The following is a 20,324-nucleotide window of genomic DNA, read 5'->3' on the forward strand; positions in this document are numbered from 1 at the left end:
TCACTGAGACTGATACATGATACATACTGACTGATACATACTCGTACATAGGGAAACAACTCTTGCTTTGACTAAGCTACGATAGGAATTCTCTCATGCCTGCTACATTCATTCAGTTTTTTTTTTGCTGAAATGCCTTTTGGTTGAGAGTAAATTTCCAGAAGGCAGGAAACTGAGATATTAAGTTTTAACCAGTGTTATATCACTTCTCCTAAAAGGAAACCCACTGGGGCCATGCTGTCTAGCCCTGGAATTTTTAACAAATCTATTTATTCTGTACGTGTTGAAGTCTGGGAACTGCTGAGGAAGTCCCAGCAAGATTGAACATTAGCTTGGCAGTGCCTGTTGCCATTTGTTTTGTGGCACTAATGTGTGCTGCTGTTCAGCTCCATGAGACTGCCTTCAGCACACAGGGGGACCCCATGTCAGTTAAAATAGGTGCTAAAGTACACTTATTGAACAGTTTGACATTTTCTGAAAAGGTCTTCCTATGTCACATCATTGTGGTACAAGTTCATTTTCCTTTTTTTTCCACATACATTTTTAGTGTATAGTCGTAGTGCATTCACTCGTTTCCCCAAAATGTGCATTTTTAGTCTTTTCAAGATTTCGCTTTAGATAGTAACTTTGCTCTTCATTCATCTGCCCAGATGTGCTCAGTTATTCTAACTGAGCGCATGCAGCCAGCAGTGTGTACCTCTCCCAGTGAGATCTGCCAGGTGTTGGTTCAGCTGGTGCAGCCTCTCCCAAGACACAGCCAGGTTGAGTCAGCTGACTGTCTTGGCTCACGCGGTGCGACTGTATTAAGGTTTTCGATTAGCAAACATGCTGTGTATCAGAGGGGAAGAAGGAGCCACTGGGAGCTCCAGTCCCCTGTGGCATCCCATGGGCAGGACTCCTCACTCAGATTGCCCCCATTAAGTGTCCTGCCGTAAAGAAAAAAGGAGCCTCCAGGTTGTCGTTGTGCGTGAGAATTTGTTCTCTTTCCTGGTGGAATAAAAAAAGCTCAAGCGCTTGCAGAAACATGGCCTCTCTCTATAAAACGAGCACAAACTGCTCCTGCATGACTGTTTATGCAGTGGGCTCCTGATTGGCAGTTGTTATTCTTGTGACGACGCAATTCCACTACATGGAATCCAAGATGGCCACCTGACCGCCATTTTGTTCTCTTGTTCCTGTGCAAACCTTTGCTGGGGAAAAACGTGTTTGGTCGATTAGTTCCAAGCATGGTATTCTGTGATTGTTTGGCTATGATACACTATGGCGAAGTGGAGTTAATGTATTAATAGCATTGGAGACCTGGCTGCCATTAGGTTCTCAGACCTAAAACCGCTGCTGTCTTAGTAACTGCTACTCCGATTGTCCCAAAACTTACAACGTTATACTGAACCAAGCCAGACTTGCACCTGAATTGCCCACATTTTTCAGACTTCGGTAAAACTTGTTTCCCTATCCAGCTCAAAACATGTGCACTAGCACTAGCTCTCATTTAATCCCTTAAATCGGCTTATTTTGATCAAAAAGTCTTCCGAAACAAATGTTAATAAATCCACCTGCCCTAGACTCATGTCAGTTTGGACATTTCACAGGTACACCCTCAGCACCTCCAACTCGGCCATCGCCGCCCTGCTGTGTGCTCTGTATCCCCACTTCCCGGCCCACAGCACTGACAACAGGTAAGCCGGCCAGATACTGCTGCTGCTCTTCCTGGCGGTGCTTTCCAGGAGATCTTGTTTGTGGTAGTTTTCGGTTCTACTTTGGAATAGTGTTCTTACTCCCGAACTATGATATACTAGCAAACCCCAGACCTGCATGTTTAATCTTTTTTTATAATTCAGACTTGCCTGTTTTTATCTCTCTCTCACACACACACACACACACACACAGTTTGGAACTGTGAGTTGTTTCCAGGCTTCTCTCACTGCAAAGGAATGCTCCTCTGGCACGTTTGCCTGTCGGAAGTGTCCATCGAGTTTTAAAGTGAAAAATAACGATTTGTTTGGGTAGTACTCCCACCCGGTTTGGAGCCCCAGTCGTGTATCTTTTACATCTCGGGCTCACGACAGCGGTGCCTGTGCCAGCACGTGGGCGGGATGAATCCCATACCTGAATTGGGTTGTTTGTAGCTCATTGTTCGCCGTTTCAAATGCATGTCCACATAGTTTCAACTTGTACCCACAGTGCCAGGCAGGGCAGTGAGTGCTAACGGGAGGAGCGGCATGTCTCTCACTGACATCTCTGCCAGTCAAGAGGACACTTGCCAACTAATGTCCTGCCCAACCCAACCCAGTGGTACACTGAGGGCTTTTTTCTGTTTAGAGATCAGTTCCATATTTTGTTGAAAAGTCCAAACAAAAAAAAGTCCATAATTTTTTATATAAAAAAGATGGGAGAGCTGAGTTGTTGGTCATGGCGTCAGGATGAATCTGCTCAAGCCTGACCTCAGACTTCATCAGGTGTTGAGCAATTTATCTCTGCTGGCGGCAAGATCTTCGCTGGCAGAGGGACAGCCACTACAGGGACACTAACGCCACCCTCCCTCTCCCCCATAGGTACCACCTCCAGGCCCTCAGGCACCTCTGTGTGCTTGCCGTGGAGCCGCGCCTGCTGGTCCCTGTGGACGTGGACACCAGCAAGCCCTGCTATGCCCTGCTGGAGGTCACCTACAAGGTACCGACCGTCCTGTAGCATTTCTGGACCACTGCCACCTTGTTCAGTCGTTTGCTAATGTTAAGGTCCATTTCCTTCTCGCGTTGTTCATCCAATTACTCTGTTTGTCTCAGTGAGGCTCTGGACTCCACACTGGAAGTTTCTGGGTCCAACTCCTGTAAGTCACAGATGCTGCTGCTGTAGCCTTGAGCAAAGGCACCTCAGGCAGCTCCAGGGAGAGCCCTGCTGTGCCAACGGGTCATCGCTGTGGAACCGATGATGGGCAAATGAGATTTTCTGACTTGTCTAGTAATGTGAAGCAATAATTAGATGTCTGTTGTGTGGTGAAAAAGCATCAGTTTTATTAAAGCTGTTTAAATTTATAGCGTTGTTCAATTTAATCTATTTCCTATTCTATTTTTTGCATAAAAGGTGTTTAACTCAATTCTGTGGTCACAAAACTTGTAAGTGCAAAGGCTGACACCTGGTGTAGTGTCTCTCAAGCTTTTTTTGTATCAGGAACCAGCTTCTTAAGGTTTTTCTCCTTTAGGACCTTAGGCTAAAATGCAGGCCATGGCATGAATACAATTCAATCAGTGATGTTACTTAAGATTATGGCAGGGATAAGATCACTTAATTGGCCATATACAATTTCTTGTATTAGGAATTTGTCTTTTTGCATACCCCAGCTTGCTCTCCATGAGACACACAGACAGGGAGAGAAGCTTGGGGTCAGAGCGCAGGGTCAGCCATTTATATGGGGCCCCTAGAGCAGTTGGGGTTAGGTGCCTTGCTCAGGGGCCCAATGGAGTAGTATTCCTCTGCTGGCCGCGGGATACGAACCGGCAGCCTTCCAGCCACAGGTGCAGATCCTGAGCCACAGAGCCACCACTCCGCCACACCGCAGGGATGGTGCCATTCCACAGAGCAGGACTTGTTCCTTTAGTGTGCTCTTAAGATGATTGCTGATTAGGATAGTATGTGTTTAAAGGTGGATGATATTTAAATACGTTTTAACCAACCTGATTTTTTGGTGTTTGGTAGAGACAAACTCACTTGAAGCCCAAAGAAAATGAGGGTTTCTACCACACCCATCAGACCAGTGTTCTATTTCAACCCGGAAACTACTGCTCTGACCAGTTAGACTTCTATTCATCCTGGTCGAGACCTGAAAACCCTTTCTAAAGATGTCACTTATGTGGTGATTGCAGTTTAAAAAAATAAAGATCTTTCTAGATGGGCCTGTGGCAAAGCAAGCTCTTTGTAAGGCTTGTAGCCCTGACTTTATATATAATTTTTATCTTAAATAGGATTGCATAGCTAGAAATATTAGTCTTTCCACAGAGCCTCTATCCAAATGTTGACTGTCAGCTTGTTGCTCTGGGTTTCACGTCTCCTCTTGGTTTTCCCTTGTTGTTTTTGGAAAGGAGTCGCAGTGGTACGAGGAGACCACAGTGGAGCTCATGGCCCCAGCAATGTTGCCAGAACTGCACCTCCTGAAGCAGGTACAGAACACGAGGGGGTCAAAAGAAAAAACCAAAATGAGCAGCACAGCTTGGGGCCTGTCCCGATTTGCAAGGAAGAGGAGGGAAATGTGTTTGCTCACTGCTTCCTTCAAATCTGTTTCCTACTGCTCTGTACAAGTCTCTAGCTGCTTTTTCCAAGAGTAAAGAGTTAAATCTCATTGAAACGTATTCATCATTGCAGCTTAAAGTGAAAGGACCAAGATACTGGGAGATATCCATAGATCTTAACAAAGGAACTCAGCATTTGCAGTAAGTATTACGTCATCGATATTCAAACACATGTGAATTTGTGTGTACTATCCCAGACCTGTAGAAAAATCCCGCTTCATTAAGCTGGTGGAGCATTTGTTCTGGTGGAACATAGAAAGCCAAGTGATGCCCTTAAATAGCAGGCTGGAGTTAGTCTGGATCAACACGGATAGGGATAAAATGGTCATCTCGTCCCGGGAACACAATGATCGCTGTACACCAGGGCAGAGGAACTCTTGGCAGTTCCTGCTTTGCAGCTGCTGGGCTGGTTGAACTCATTAGAGATGCACAATTTCATTGTTTCTGCGATGTCTGTCCACCGCAATCGCCATTACTAGAAGCCTACCCTGGTGTCAGCTGTTAACCCGTTTACTTTCTCGCCTGCCTGAAAAACTAATCGAGGCCGCGGCGTGTTATCAAATCAGTCAGAGTTGCTTTGCTAAAGCGCTATGATGAGCTGGCAACTGGGCAGCTAAGTGCGATAACTGTGAAGGCGAGATGTTTCAGGGGGTTTAAGTGAAGATTCGTGAGCGGAATGAGAAATCCCAGATCTGTGTTTAGGTCCATCCTCTCTCGAGATGGCATGCTGTACGTTAAACTGCGGGCAGGACAGCTTCCGTACAAGGACGACCCCAGAGGCTGGCAGAGCCTGCTGGCACAGAATGTCAATCCAAGGAATCCCGAGGTGCACTCCTTTAAGGTAAGGGTGTTTTTCCATGGGTGTTTGACTGGTTTCCAGGCAGGTTTATATCAAAGCCTTTCTTGTGGGTGAGGTAGAAGTGAGACTTGGTTATGCGCATTGCAATTCCAGAAAAATCTTTTTTTTTCCTTAATCCTATTATTAAGGACCACTGGTGAGAAACTAATAAGTGATGAAATGGGGAGCTAAACCAAAAAAATATACGCTTATTTCAGCTTCTGGATGCAGTGAATTAAGTCGTTGAACAAAGTGTTTATGACTGCAGAGGCTTGCTGGTCTTTAAAGATAGTTATTTTCTCTGGCGATAGAGGATCTTACATTAAAGATTGAAATAAGCTTTTCACAAAAGAAATACATTTGCGTTTAAAAATTGATCAAGATCTAGTTGCCTGGAAATTTGTCATTATGTATTACTTTAAGCCACAGAAAAATTTCCCATGCCACCAGTGAGTTTTCTGTAAGACAGATATAGATTTTATACACTCGGCTGTCATTGTGGAATGTTTACAAAAAAAGCCATTGATTGGTAAAATCATGCAAAATAAAAATAAACTGCATATTTTCTTAGGTTGTACCTTTGCTAACCTACCTTCCTTTTCTCTGTATAGTTAGTCTGTGTGAACATGCATTTCAGTGAGAATTGTGTTTCGAACGTGTTTGACAAAATATTAAAATTCAGAGAAATTATATGCTTGAGGTCAATGCAAGTTAGTTGCGCAGTTTGCATTGTATCTGATCAGGCTTTCACAAAAATGAAGCTGATGAGGATAAAGGGTAGCATTGCAAAAAGTACTTTTTTATGCAGCAGTGTTTTGTGATCATTGAGGGCTTTTCTTAATATCAGTTTTTGCTTTTATGTCTAGACATCCTTGCAGCAGTAATGAAAATATATAATTCGAGATATTGTACACTTGTCCTGTATTTTTTAAAATACAGTGGTGCAGATGATATAATTACCAAATTCTTTTCAGGATTTACAAAAACTCTTCCCCACAGTAAATGTAAATGTGCAATCCAAAAGCAGTGTTGCTGCAAACTAACAAACAGCTTGGCTCTGGCTCTGTTGGCACCCTTTCACAGCTCAAATGGAGCCTACAGGCCACTTGTTCCATACGTGGGCTATAGCATTAGATTAGAGCCATCAGGAGTGTCAAGCAGTGCTGTGCAGTTGTCACCTTAAAACGAAGTTTGATAATGGGAGTGAGGCTTCCATCCCATCTAGCCCATTAATTAATTAGTAGGCTCATCCAACCTTTTCTTGAAAGTAGCCAGTGTGTCAACATTGACCACATGGTTGGGCAGCTTGTTGCATACTCCCACGACCCTTTGTGTAAAGAAGTCCCTACTGTGCTCAGTTTTCCATTCGTACTCCCTCTAGGCAGCTAGACTGTCCTTTCCTTGTGTGCCACAGCCCTCATGATAATACTGTGCTATCGCAGTAGTGAAAAATGAAGCAAACATTCAGTGCATTATCTTGTGATGGCGAGTCGGTTTAAAATTGGTTTGGCCAGCATGTGCGCTGATTATATGAATTTGTAAACTTTAAGTCCTCTAAAGACAACCCTGAAATAACTTTCCAACAGCCCGAAGCAATCTCAGCCTTTACGTCTGACGCTGCCTTGGTTTCATTTGCGGAATATTTCTGCAAACCTGCTGAAAACCTGAAGCATGTAAGTACATTGGGTGGAAATTGCCATTTTTGAATGGTACAGAGCCCTGTTTCTGTGTATATATTTATATGTATTACATTTTATATAAACATGAGAAAATTCTGTTTAACTTTTGTACTTCAAACTCGATTTTAGTTGGTTTTTAGGCTGTCCATTGGACTTTGGAGGAAAAAACATCAATGTGATTTAACAGTAAATCAAGAATAAATGGCTTATTTTCTACATTCACTGTGAATGTCCATGCTACTGTTTTTTTTTCTGGCCCTTGACAAGTTTAAGTCGATATTTGAACTGGCCTTTATCTTCTAGAAAAAAGATGTCCTGGCTTTATTTTCTGCAATTCTCTATGAATGTGTTACCCAAGAGAATCCAGAAATGTTACCAACCTACATTGCAATAGATCAGGTGAGTTTCTTAGTCATAAACTCATAAGGATTTGAAATGGAGAAAGTTTCCAGTACTTCACCATCAATGTGTTAATGACTCTCTCTTTGGTTTCAAGTGAGGTTTTAACTATCATAACGTTTCCCTACATTCCTGTATAATAAGGGGCCACTCTTTGTAAATACTGTAAAATGTATAATGGAGATTTTTAACTTGACACTTATTGCCAGAAATACATGTCTTCCATAATTGCTAGCTATTATGGTTATTACTTACCTAGATATAGCACTAGATTTGAAGACTTTTTCTGCTTCATTCAAAAACTGAGACAAAGTCTTTAAAAGGTGGTTACAGTATGTAGATAATGAATATCAGCTGACTCTTTGACACTCGGTAATTTTGAAAGTAGATTTACTGGCAATCTTCTGCTAAAAAGCCTGCCTTGATGCAATTATTGCCAAGTGCAGGCATAGAAAGAAAGCCTGATTTCAAAACTATACCACTGAGACCCAGGAACACAGACTGCTCAGAGAGGATTCTTTGGGCAGTCCATTCCTCTAGCTTCTGTAGTTGCCCTGAGCAGAGTGCTGTGAGCTCGCTCATCATGATTTGATGGCACACTCTCGTTCCAGGCAGTCAAAAGACTGCAGAAGAAGGAAGCCTGTGAGACCTTTGACCTTTGGCAGATCAAGCTGGTTCTAGAATTCTGTAGCTGCAGGGTCCTGCAGGAGAGGCTGAGAGCACCACAGGGGAAAGGCCTCCTCTTGAACTCGGAGTTCCTGCCCCTCATGAAATGCACTGCCGATACCACCCTGGACCAGTGGCTGTATGGTGAGGACCACATCTTTTCAACCGCAAAAGCACAGGACTTATCATGAATCAGAGGCTCTTCATTTCGTGTAATGTAATCTGCAAAATTATTCATCCACTTGATGAACAGTAACTCAGGGTTGATTAAGCAAAGAAGATGCAAACAAGCAGTTCATGAATAGTAATGAAAGACGTATATAACGAAACTGAAAAAGAATAGTAATACTTCTGAATACATAATGTTCAAATGTATTAATTCCTGTAAACATTGAAAACTGTAAACTGTCAATGCGATCATCGAATTCTTTTCTTTCATCTGGTAGTTCATATCAATATCGCCAGGAAAGTTAGTATAGAATTCTAGGAGCTACTTGTAGTCCCCTTGTTGCGATGGGGCCTTAAAGGAGGCTGAGCACAGAAGCAAACTGCACACAATGTGTCATAATGGGAAAGTCTGAATTTTCTGGAGACCTCAGGTCAAGACCAGCTGTCAGAAGCTCTAATGTGAGCATTAGAAAATCCATAACACATTCAAGTTACTAATATAAGTATGTTTGGGGCTACCTGACCAGGAAGAATTATTTAAGCAAATTTCACCCAAATTTGTGTTCAGTTTTGAACTGGGAGCTGGTAACTCCAAGATTCACAACTGGGGAAACTGGGGAACAAAACCTTTGCAAAATTAGAATACATTATCTCCATGGCTACCTTTCTTGACCTCAAGATCCATGAGTTCTGTGGTAACAAAAAAAAAAAAGAAAACACGTGAGCCTACCAAACAGCAGCTACGGGACCGCCAGGTCAAATGGGGCCAGGTGATATTGTTGGATGAAACATTTGAGTTTTTGGACAGTTTCAGTAGGACCGTGACTCGCACAGAAAGGTGAAGCTCGTTTGGAAAAAGAAAGTCATCCTTCTGTGAAGAATAGAAATGCATCGTCTGCTCCTGGTGCCCATTTACAACTGAGGAAGCTTAAGAGGCTACAGGATGCACTTTTTCAAGGCCATCAAAGCCAAAAATACCCACAAATACTAATTTCCAGGGTGTGGATAAATTTGAACATCTAGCTTTTAGAAATGGATACATATTTTTGACACGTGTTTTTATACATGCAATATTGAAATTCACACAAGTGTTTTATTGTGTCATACAATTTTGTCAGCAACTTCTTGTGATCTTATGCCTGATTTTTAATTGTAAAAAAAATATTTCCAGTTCACCAAGGGCGTAAATAAATGTTGGGTTTTTAGTAGTGCTGGTGGAATTATTTAAAAAAATTCAATATGTTGGACATGCATTGGACATAGCATGAGAGTTTAAATGTTAAGCCCGTTGTGAACTGCCATAAGATGTGGCAGGACCCCCACTGGTTAGCTAATCTTGCCCTACCGAAATGATTATTGATCATGTGATAAACTAAATGTCCCATGTACCTTTTAAACATTTTTGCCATGCATCCGTATTAGTGTGAAGCAATCCCTATAACCTAGGAAATGCTCCACAATTGTGAAAGCCTCGTGCTTTTATTAGATTTTACTGATTGGATTTCGCCCACAGCCAACAGCGATGCCCTCCGCTCCTACATGGGCGGCCAGGCTCACGGCGAGTCGGAAACCAACATGCTGGCCTGCTTTCTGGTGTACCACTCCATACCCACCCCTGCTGAGATGGCAGACGTGGAGCTTGAAGGTAATCCCTCATGCAAGATTATCGTGATCAGGGTCCACTGCTGGGGCTTCGTAGACACACACTCCTTGTGGTTGGCAGAATGGCAGAATGGGAGACCTGGAGCCTGCGCTGCTCTGGGTGGGGCTGTCTGGCTGGAATCCCACATTATCACTTCCGGATTCAAAGCTACAATCTGTCCGATATTGTCTACACCCCCCCCCCCCCCGAACAGATCATTCTAGATTTGCCAAGCAAGTATTCAGCCTTTCCTCAAGTCCTGTGTGGGCACATGTCTCATAGTACTTTTTATCTGACTTAGTTATTTTTTTCTATTTAGGAACTGCCTTCATACAGTATCTCATTTCTGAGGAGTCAATTTTCTGAGGAGTCAGTCAAACAACGGGGTACTCAATATCTATCTGAGCACATCCTCTGTACAGTAGTTCTGGCTGGAGTGTCTCCTGCTTTCACCTTACTTGATTGTACGGCGCAGCTCAAAAACCTCTTTCAGAACCTGTGTGCCTCAGTCAAGTCTGTTTTTGAAAGCTTTTGAGAAGTGTCTTCTGTAATTTTGTTCAGTGCTCTCACAAAAGAGTATTGATGAAAAAACGGGCTGCTTAAGGCGTTCCTGTGTTTTCTAAATTAACGAATGCAGAGGTGGATAAACAGTAAATCTTCTAACATGAACACATCCTGTTACGATATACGATTAGCTGTTGCCAGATTGTGTGTGATGAGTTCAGTGCCTCCTCTCGTTTGCAAGCTTTATGTTCTCAAGTCCACAAACAGGGATCTGTAGTAGCAGCTGTTCTCTGTGTCCCAAGGTGCTGCGTCATTTGCTGACCTCCTTCTGAAGTTCACTCGGCTGGGAGTTCCTGTGCGTGCTCTCCTTCGTCTGACCCCACTGCTCTTGAAAACCACCAGCCACCCCTTCGGTAATATCATGAGCTGCTTTCCAGCTTTCTAAAGTGGTGGCAACTTTTTTAGCACATAACACTTGGCAGTCGTGATGAATGCATAAGGCTGATGGACTATTCCATTCCATAAGCCTAGAATATTATTGCAGTATCGTTTCTTACAATGTTGTACATAAAGTTTGAATACTTTGGATGTGAAAGTGTTTTTTTTTTGCCTCTGTGGATACAATGGTATGAATAAAAAAATGCACACATTAAACTTAGTGCTTTTGTTATTTATTTACCCTGTGTGTCTGCACATTGCTTAGTTTGTGTCAGTGACAAAACAACTTGGAAGAGAAACATCAAGCATTTTTTCTGTTGTGCCACTTGTTGCTCATTTTTTTTATTCTTTCACGGAATGATTTTCTGGGACCTGGATGGTTCCTGTGAAATCCAGGATTTAAGCTCTAAAAACAGCTTCAATTAAATTAAAGCTGTTTTTAGAGCTTGTCGCTCAGACTTTTGGCTTAACATTAAGAATTATCATTGAAGAGTCTACTTATGAGAAAACTTGTCACCCATGTGTCATAAACTTAAATGCAAAGTATTTAAAGGTAATTCAAAAGTTTATGTATCCAAAGATTTGTGCTATTCTAATTCTTAAATGGGAAAGATATAGTATTGATTTTTGCTACCATGGCAACCAGATCTTGCTTAATACTTTCCAAAAAAAGAGCACTTCAGCTACATGCTGACATTTGTGCATGAATAGATACGGGCCAAAGATAAGAGCCAAAGAAAACCAGAGAAATGACAGAAATATGACCAAGGCCTTTGAGGAGAGAAGTTCTTACCTGCAGCATGAATTTTGTGTTCCCTTTTTGTACACGTGTTCCCAGTGGATGGACAACAGGATGTAGAGTCTTGTGGGAATCTGTGAATACAATAAAAACAAGACTGATAAGAACTGCCAAAACTCTTTTCCTTAACACTGTGTTCCATTTAAAGAAGAAACTGGTCTGTTCTGCCTGCACTTAAAAGAAAGAGGCCTGTTCTGATTTCATTTTGAACACACTTCTGTATGTGCAGAATTCGGGAGCCACAACCCTGACCAGATCTAGTGCAAGTGATCACATTACCCCTACCCTGGCATCTTTGCACTGGCTTCCCAACGGGTTTCGTGTTGACTTGCAGCCTTTGTCCATCTGCCTCTGGTCTACTGTCTGTCCCCCAAGCCCACTCTATGGGTGACACTCTACACTCTATGGGTGACAGGGCCTTCTCCTGCTATGCCCCATACCTCTGGAATTCTATCCCTAAGGATATCAGAGAGGCATCTTCCCTGTGCACTTTCAAATCGAGATTTGAACCCTTCCTCTTTTGAAGTACTTTTATTTAATTGGTTCTGCCCCTTTACACTCCTACTCCATTCAAAACCTGGTTGTAATCATGTTAATTATGCTATCTCCTCTCCTGTGTTTTTTGTCTTTAAAGAGATATTTGAGAAACCAATTTTAAAGGTGCTATATAAAATAAAACATATTATCATTTATTAGTACTTAACCTGCAGGTATTGCTTTGCTGCAAAGAATACTGGGCCTTGCCTGACTCTGAACATCTTCTCTGCCTTGAATAGTGTGACCGGAGTTTAAGATGTATTTTATTACAGTTCAGTATTTCTGAAGTGGACCTGTTGATAGTAATTTTAAAAATGCATAGAGTCACTGCCACGATTAGTGGAACAGAAATGTCAACTTCACTTCTGCACTGAAGAGTTCATTACTGGGGACTTGAAATTCTGGAGACGCCACATGACATGCTGCCCTCGAACCTTCAGCGCTTCTCTAGGCCCATCGGTTTCATGAGGGAAGGGAGGAGGGGTTGGGGTCTGTTTGCTTTGCAAGAAAATAACGTTTTCAGTAACACAATTATCCTGCCCGCATCCTGTTTCACAAGAACTCAATTTATCATAATTTCTCAGCTTCCCTTCTTTCGAATTGAATCATTTCACGGATTCCTTTTCCCAGGACTTCCTGTCTGATATTAAGTTAAGTGCCGCTGACCTGCTTTTGCCACTGTGCTCTGAGCGTGCTGATGGCCCTGGTGACAGCAGGGTTGGGAAATGTCAGAACTTAATTCAGGAAGTCCCTATTGTTCCTCTCTCGCTTGGGAGCCCGACCACAGAGGATGTGGTAGGAGATCTTAAAATAGTTAATAAGACACTGTAGCAGCTCAGGAGGAGGCAAAGGGCTGGTAGTGGATGGGGTTGCGGCCTTAACCTTTTCTTTGTAGCACTACGCGTGGCAGTTCTTCTGAGCATCCTGTTTGGATGTCGTACCAAAACCTTAATTACAGGATTAATTAAGGTCTCTTAATTATCTCTTTTGTGCTTTACAGCTGAAAGGAGGAGAAGTGAATGCTTTCATGTTTCTCTTTCGTGTTGTTTCCAGTCTTTTCATGGGCTGCCTTGCTGAGCTGATGTTCTGCAGATGTAAGCAGACATAGGCCAACGGAAGTATCGGTCACACAGTATTCGTGGCAATTCCACATCTCCGGTCAAGTTCAAAGCTTTCGTTTTGCAGGGTAAAGACGAGTAGAGTTTGATGCTCCTCTTGTGTTTGTAGTCTTGTTGCGAAGGCATTAAGAAAGTGCACTCCTCTCATCATCTCTGCCCCCTTTGACAAGCTGTCTTGCTTTCAAGCATTTACAGAAAAGCTTTGTTTTCTAGACCTTGATGTTTGCCACTGGAAAGACGGCACAGGATAGGTGATTTGGAAGCAGTTGAAGGAGATGCCCCAAGTGAGTCCTGCATCATCCCTGTAGTGTTTAGGCAGCTGCTCCAGCATCTGAGGTGCCTTCTGTTCAGCAGCATCTTGGGTTGTGGGAATCTGCAACAAGCTGCTTAGCCATGTGGATGAAGCCAATATCCTGGCTTCTTTCAAGAAGCTGGATGAGATTGTGCAATCAATTAACTACTATATACCAACTGTTGGTAGTTGGGTCAAATGCCCTCGTCTTGTTTGTAACCTCTGCTATGCTCTTAAGCGGTACGGAGCATTTCATGATGAATGTGTTTAGAATAGGAATATATTCAAACATGGCATTCAAACTTGACAAATGAATAGAAAGCTCGTCTTTAAGTGAAGTGTGAAATGATTGGCTTTCTGTGTGTTTTAAAAGTCTAAAATCCCTCCCCAATATACTTTGAAACTTTTGGTTTTCAAAATTTAACCTACAGATGCAGGCTGCAATCCTGAGCAAATTCTTTCCAGAGTAAACACATTCCAGAGTAATTGCTCAGAAAGGCAGATGTGTTGTTCACATAAAAAAAGCAAGAATTTTGCAATTGGCCAAGGAAGGCAGAATCTGTTGGGTTTTTTTGTATTTGTGTTTCAGTGCAGTTCAGTGTTTCAGTCCTAAAATGACTATTCTGTTGTGTTCAGACAAACCTATATCGCATAATATAGATGTACTAGAAAACTGAACTTTCAGTTCAAATGTCTGCCGCCTTAATTTTATTATTAGAATTAGGACCTCTTAGTGTTAAATGTGTCCAAGACCCTGCAGTGCACAAACCCTGTGAACAGCACAATATGTAGTGCAAGTGGGCAAGGAATGTGAAATCTTTCAGTTTGTTTACTTCCCTTCTGGCTCTCTTTTCTAACTGTTTATAGGTGTGGAAGTTTCATTCTCTGAAAACCTTTTTATCTCGCCTCCCTGATTATGTCAGCTTAGCTTGTCTGAATGGGTAGGTCGGTGGTGTGGTGGTGATTATTATCATAAATGACAGGAACTAACCACATTATTTCAAAGACAATGTTTTTTGTAGTGACAAACACATTAACGTGAAGTGCAGTTTTATTTTTTAGGATCAGCACATATTTAATTGTACTAAATATATCTGGCTCACAAAATAAACATGCACCTGAGCTTTATGTGTTCTTATACTGACTATATACACTTAAAATACTTTTTAGAAGTTTGTACTACCCATCAAAATACTAAAATGGGATCTGATGAGGCTTATGAATCATTACTCTGAAAAAAACATATGAATTCTACAGTACCTTGTCCTCAAACACATTTTGTTAGAAGGAAAGCTCCGAGGGTAAAAATGTCCATTTTAAACTTGCTAGCCAGAAATAATAATGAGGGAAAATACCTGTATTCAATATGAAATGACTGGGATGTGCAACAAAGTTTTAAATGTTGTGCTTGGCACCATGGCCCACAAAATAGTGTGCATCTGGACTTCACAAAGACTCTGCAACAGAATGGCATGTCACTGAACTGGAACAGTGAACAGTCACAGTACTGGTCTAAGGGTATCTGCTAATACAGCCCCCGAAATTGAAAAATAATATCAATACTTGCCAGCTTTTAGATCTGATGACTGTTTCCCAGTTTCAGTGTTAAGTTTACACATTTTGGAACTCAAGTTTGATGGTTTTAACAATAGTGAAGCTGAAGTTGTGTGACCATACTAAATATAAGTAAGGCTACAAATGTAAGGCTACTAATTCACTGAGCTCAGGTGCCTAACACCTGCGATTTATAAGTAATTTTTTATGAAAACCTTTATCAAAAGCCTCCTGAATGTCTGAATGCACCACATCCTTAGCTTGATCAGAGAATTATAACAAATGAGTTAAACAAGACCTATGTTTTATAAGTCCCTTAGAAATCCTAGGCCATTCACTGTTAACAGCATGGAGCTTTTTGGACCTATCTGCACAAGGTAAAATGTTGAAATTATAGTATATTTGAATAATAAAAAAAGGTTGAGACCAAGGCAAATAAGTGCCTGGGAAGGTGTACTGTACATGAGCTAATTGCATCTTTGTTTTTTGTAGGTATTTCTAGTCATACCTAGACATTGTACTATGGATGTGGAAATGCAAAATGAATCACAGTGATGCAGTTAATCACCATACAGACTTACTTTCAATTGTATTGAACCATCTGGCTGATTTTGAACACTGTTTTCTGGCATGACTGATTTTCTTCCACGCAGGCATTGTGCTGCTGCATCAAATGCTCCAAAGCGCCCACTCAGACCTTGTTTTGCACACTCGATATTACACTAAATGTAAACAGGGCTTGGAAGGCGAACAGTGACATCATTACTAGACCTTTGCATTGCCTCTATAAATCCTCAAAGATGTTCATGTACTAAAGGACACATATTGCTACCTTGAAAGGAGATACATGCTCTTTACTTCAGTAGCTCAGCGCTGTCTGTTTTAATAATAATTGCTTACACTTATATAGCACTTTTCTGGCCACTCCACTAAAAGTGCCCTACAGATAATGGGGACTCCCCTCCAACACCACCTGGAAGATGTAACAGCAGGTATAGTGCGCCAGTACACACCCCACGGACCAGTTCTCAGTGGGGAGGAGAGCAGAGTGATGAAGCCAGTTCAGAGATGGGGATTATTAGGAGGCCATGATAGGTAAAGGCCAGGGGCAAATTTGGCTAAGACACAGTGGTTACAGTTCCCTGTGGTTTTAATGACCACAGAAAATCAGAACCTCGGTTTTAAGTCTCATCTGAAGGACAGCAGCTTTTTACAGTATAGTTTCCCCATCACCATACTGGGGCATTAGGACCCACAGAGACCACAGAGTGAGCACCCCCTACTGGCCCAACTAACACCTCTTCTATCAGCAGCCTGTTTTTCCCAGGAGGTCTCCCATCGAGGTACTGACCAGGTTCATACCTGCTGAGCTGCAGTGGGCTGCTAGCTGTGAGTTGCAGGGTGATATGGCTGCTGGCTGGCTTTGTTGGGAAGTCCTGTTCTGTCTTGACAAACTAATTCCATCTTGTCTGAAACTGAAGTGGAAGCTGTAACGGCTTAAACTAACCTCATCATTGGCTCCCTGCAATCTGGTCAAAAGGAAATCTGACAAGGACTCCCAAGTCCTTATTCAGTTTGCAAAAATCCTGGAATGGACAGCGGTATCTCAGTTATGGTCTATCACCATTGAACCTTTTCCAACAAGGTTTTGACAGGAACTTGGCACTAAAGTGACCCTTGTTCAGGCAGATAATGATGTCCTGATGGTTTCTGGCTCTAAGACACTCCATATTCTCCTTCTGGATAGATACTGACGATCACAGCATCCTGCTGGATCACATGGACGTTATTTAGGGAACACCAGGGCTCTTCTTCATTGGCTTGGCACCTATTTGACTCTCAGAAGCCGGTTCAGATATCTTGGCTGATCTGTCTACAGTATGATACCACTCCACTTTATTCAACGTGTTCCACAACATTTACAGTACATGTAGCTTTCTCTAATTCCTTCCAGATGGCTCCCAGGTCCACTCAGCCTGCTGTCCAAATGAGTACAGGGGGGTTAATCCTTCAGGGGGTCATAGGCCAGCTCCTGATGCTGACCACATCACCTCCACCTCCAGTGTCGGATGGTTGAGAAAACTGGTGGCCCTTACCCCCCATTCCCCCCATGGGCCTTTATGGCCTGAAAAGGGGACCTCACCTACCTACCATAGAGGACTATTTATATGTTTCTCCTGAAGACCTGGGGTACCAAATCTACATTGAACAAAGTGCAGTATGTCCAAAATTCGGCAGCAAGAATCCTGACCAGGTCTAGTGCAAGTGTTCACATTACTCCTGTCCTGGAGTCCTTGCACTGGCTTCCTGACAAATTCCGTGTGGACTTTAACATTTTCATGCTCACCTATCAGGCTCTGCATGGCTTGGCACCTCAGTTCCTGTCTGATCTATTATCACCCTACTCCCTACCTCACAACCTTTGGTCTTCTAATTTTGGTCTCCTAAGTGTCCCCCAAGCCCGTCTACACTCTAGGGGTGACAGACCCTTTTCCTGTTATGCCCCCAGGCTCTGGAACTCTCTCCCCAAGGATATCAGAGAGTCTCCTCCCCTAAAGTCCTTCACATCCAGACTCAAAACCTTCTTCTTTAGAAGAGCCTTTACTGAACTGGTTCCATTCTTTACCCCTCTGCTCCTACTATACTTAGTACCACCATCCACGGTCTCCTCTGTGTATTGTAATTGTGTTTTATCTTGTGTATTCTTCTTATTTATTGCTGTTGTCATTCTGTAAAACGCTTTGAGAAGCCACCTTTAAAGGCGCTATATAAAACAAAGTTTTTTATTATTATAACACATATAAGACTTTGAGTGGTGCAGCCAGGGTTATGTTCAGGAGTTATTTATTGCGTGTAGTCCAGCTCGATAAGTCCAGGATCTTATCGCCCAGAGACTCGGTAACTGAAGACAATTTTGAACTCGCTGTAACACCTATCTTTACACAAGAGCTTTTCATGTGTATTTTACTTCGAGCTCTTGTTTGACCAATTCAGTTTCTTCTTTTATTTCACTTTTTTGCTTCTTTTGCATCTGGTTTGCTATCGTGTATTGTGCTTGTTCAGAAGGGCTCATAAACTAAACGGGATTTCTTATTATTTAGTCTATGTAGTCAAACCTGCGCCGAACTGCATTACCTGTCTCGCAGTCTCTGGTGGCTACCTGCGATACCTGCAGTACAGTATTTCGAAGTACTCAGCACTGATGTTAGCAGAGATGATTAATTTAATGGAAAAATGTGCACTGCGGGCGATCACATGATTCTAAGCAAGGAAGACTGATGTAAGTTTTTCCTTTCCCACAGTGACATGGTTACATTTTTTCCAAGAGCTGACAACGCCGTCTGAAAAAGTTTTTAGAAGTTTGCAGATTCCTACGCGGCACGCAGTCTCCGCGGCAGTCCCCCCTTTTTTTAATAGGCTCATCCTTCGTTTTCAGTCTTTTTCTTCCTACCGAGGAATAAGCAACTGGTTGCTGGTTATATAATCGTCACACGAGCATTTAAGCACCTTTTGTGAACCTGTCTGTCTGGAACAAAGCACGAAAGCGTGAGGTGATCGCTTTTCCAGGGCTTTCGGAGCGCGGCAGTTACAGGAGCCCTGCCTGTGTTCTGCTTTGGGTGGGTGTGACCGCTTTGCGCAAACCCTTAAGGGGAAAGTCGTGGTTATACCATTGAAGGCTGCGAATGACTAGTGCTTAGAAAAAGCAGAACTCGGAGAGAATAACCAGCGAAAAACACCTCCTGACTGTAAGCTTCACAAAACCACTAAAATGTGCACGCTGAGAGTCTGTTAGAGCAGTCTGCGTTCATGCCATTTCCTCTCGAGTTTATTCAACACTGCTCTGCACTATACAATCAGATCCAACTACTGTTACCACCACCAGAGCCTACCCACCGGTATGAAGGCTGTAAACTTAGGAACAGCAAGCAAATGCCTGGTAAGTAGAACTGTTTCTCATCAATTTGGAAAAAAAAACTTTTCATTTTAAGGAAAAGCGCTCGTATTAATTCGCTTTCAACTTGTGTCATGGTTTGGAAACTTCATTTGGCAGACTCAAAAACGTTGTCATAAATTTAAGAAACAGTGAATTAAATGGGTCTCTTTTATATAAAATATACTTGAAAATGAATTCAAACTAGCCACGGGGTAACAGAAATTATCTTTATTATACATAAATGGACTGGAATTCGCCATGGTATGAATATTTAGCTGTTACTGTGTCCTGCTAATCTCGTAAAAAGATACCGACAACGTGCATTTACAGGCAGGCCGACTTTAAATTTAAACTTTTTTTGTTAAAAAAAACGTCTGTTGGTCTGCTGGTTGATTCAAAGAGATTTATCGTAAGAGGAAGTGTGTGGTGGAGGCAGTGAGATAGTAAGTTGGGCTTCCTGTTCCTCTCCATCTATTTCATAGAAGAAACAGATCGCGCTGAATTGGCCAGACTGCCGAGTCACGCAGTTTCGTTTTGCCTGATGCTTTGCCGAGCGAAGTATGTGGGTGTGTTCTAAATGTAGCACCTGCTGTACTGTATCTAGGGAGAAGCTGCAGTAAGTGCACTGCGGTTTGACAATTATACACGCCGAGCATGAAGCCGCTTCGCAGTGCGCCGGCTACTCTTACGACCGCGTCAAACGCCAGTGCAAAGCCTTGCGTCTTCTGGTTTAAACGCGGAGGCCTCAATTACGCAGCGCCTCACCTCCTCACCCCCCCGCTCCGCCCCTCCTTTTCTTTATAAAATCCCTTGCCTCGACTTTTAAAATGAAAGTAGAGGTTGCAACTCGCTCCGACGGCGAGATGAAAGGCTGGTTCTCGGCGGAACAGGCAATTCTTTCTTTCCATTTCGGTCACCTCTGCACGCCCCCGAGCTCCTCGCTCCTCCTGGGAGAGGGAGGCGGGCAGGGAGGAGAGCGCGTCTGCGGGTCGGGGCCCGCCTTTCTCTGCCGCTTCATGGGTGCGTGTAGTGAGAAAAACGTGTTTTGTTGTACCGAAACGGCGTGCGTTGAGATATCGCTTTAGTGCTGCTCAAAACAAGTACCTTCAGCCATAGGAATAAGAGCGCAAGACGGCCAAAAAGGTACTTGAACGGTTATCAGAAGGTCCCGGCGCGGTACCCAATTTGACTGAATCTGAGGCGCGGCTTCGTGCGGGCTTCAAACACGTGTTGTAAATTGTAAGATGAAGGTTTCTGGAGGCGACGCTAGAAGACGGGGGCAAGCTTACTGTTAAGAAATCTGGCTTCAAACTTATGATTTTCTGCTGTTACAGATTCGCACTACCGGTATGACTTCAAAATGTAAGCGGGCAGCACCCGGCCTGCCTGTACGAGGTTCGCATACACTTACACTTAAAAGTGTACGTGAGGACAGCAGCTTTTATCAGATTCCGCTGCAGGTGTGAAAGACTA

General features: G+C 42.8%; 1 protein-coding gene and 1 long non-coding RNA gene across 2 annotated transcripts in view; both read left to right on the forward strand.

Annotated features, from left to right (window-relative positions):
- The window catches only part of anapc1 (anaphase promoting complex subunit 1), a 53,948-nt gene extending 43,121 nt beyond the window's left edge, over positions 1-10,827 (forward strand). Inside the window, exons 39-48 of the mRNA XM_088934386.1 lie at positions 1,590-1,676; positions 2,553-2,670; positions 4,077-4,154; positions 4,357-4,424; positions 4,986-5,124; positions 6,708-6,794; positions 7,104-7,199; positions 7,811-8,009; positions 9,547-9,678; positions 10,482-10,827. Of these exons, the coding sequence (XP_088790512.1) occupies positions 1,590-1,676; positions 2,553-2,670; positions 4,077-4,154; positions 4,357-4,424; positions 4,986-5,124; positions 6,708-6,794; positions 7,104-7,199; positions 7,811-8,009; positions 9,547-9,678; positions 10,482-10,624 (1,147 nt within the window). The 3' untranslated portion in view covers positions 10,625-10,827. The remainder of the gene's footprint in view (positions 1-1,589; positions 1,677-2,552; positions 2,671-4,076; positions 4,155-4,356; positions 4,425-4,985; positions 5,125-6,707; positions 6,795-7,103; positions 7,200-7,810; positions 8,010-9,546; positions 9,679-10,481) is intronic.
- A 7,751-nt stretch (positions 10,828-18,578) lies between these two features.
- The window catches only part of LOC148819902 (uncharacterized), a 73,685-nt gene continuing 71,939 nt past the window's right edge, over positions 18,579-20,324 (forward strand). Inside the window, exon 1 of the long non-coding RNA XR_016094190.1 lies at positions 18,579-18,854. This is a non-coding gene — a long non-coding RNA (uncharacterized LOC148819902). The remainder of the gene's footprint in view (positions 18,855-20,324) is intronic.

The sequence above is a fragment of the Atractosteus spatula genome, chromosome 15 (genome assembly GCF_055471065.1).
Source record: "Atractosteus spatula isolate fAtrSpa1 chromosome 15, fAtrSpa1.hap1, whole genome shotgun sequence".
NCBI lineage: Eukaryota > Metazoa > Chordata > Actinopteri > Semionotiformes > Lepisosteidae > Atractosteus > Atractosteus spatula.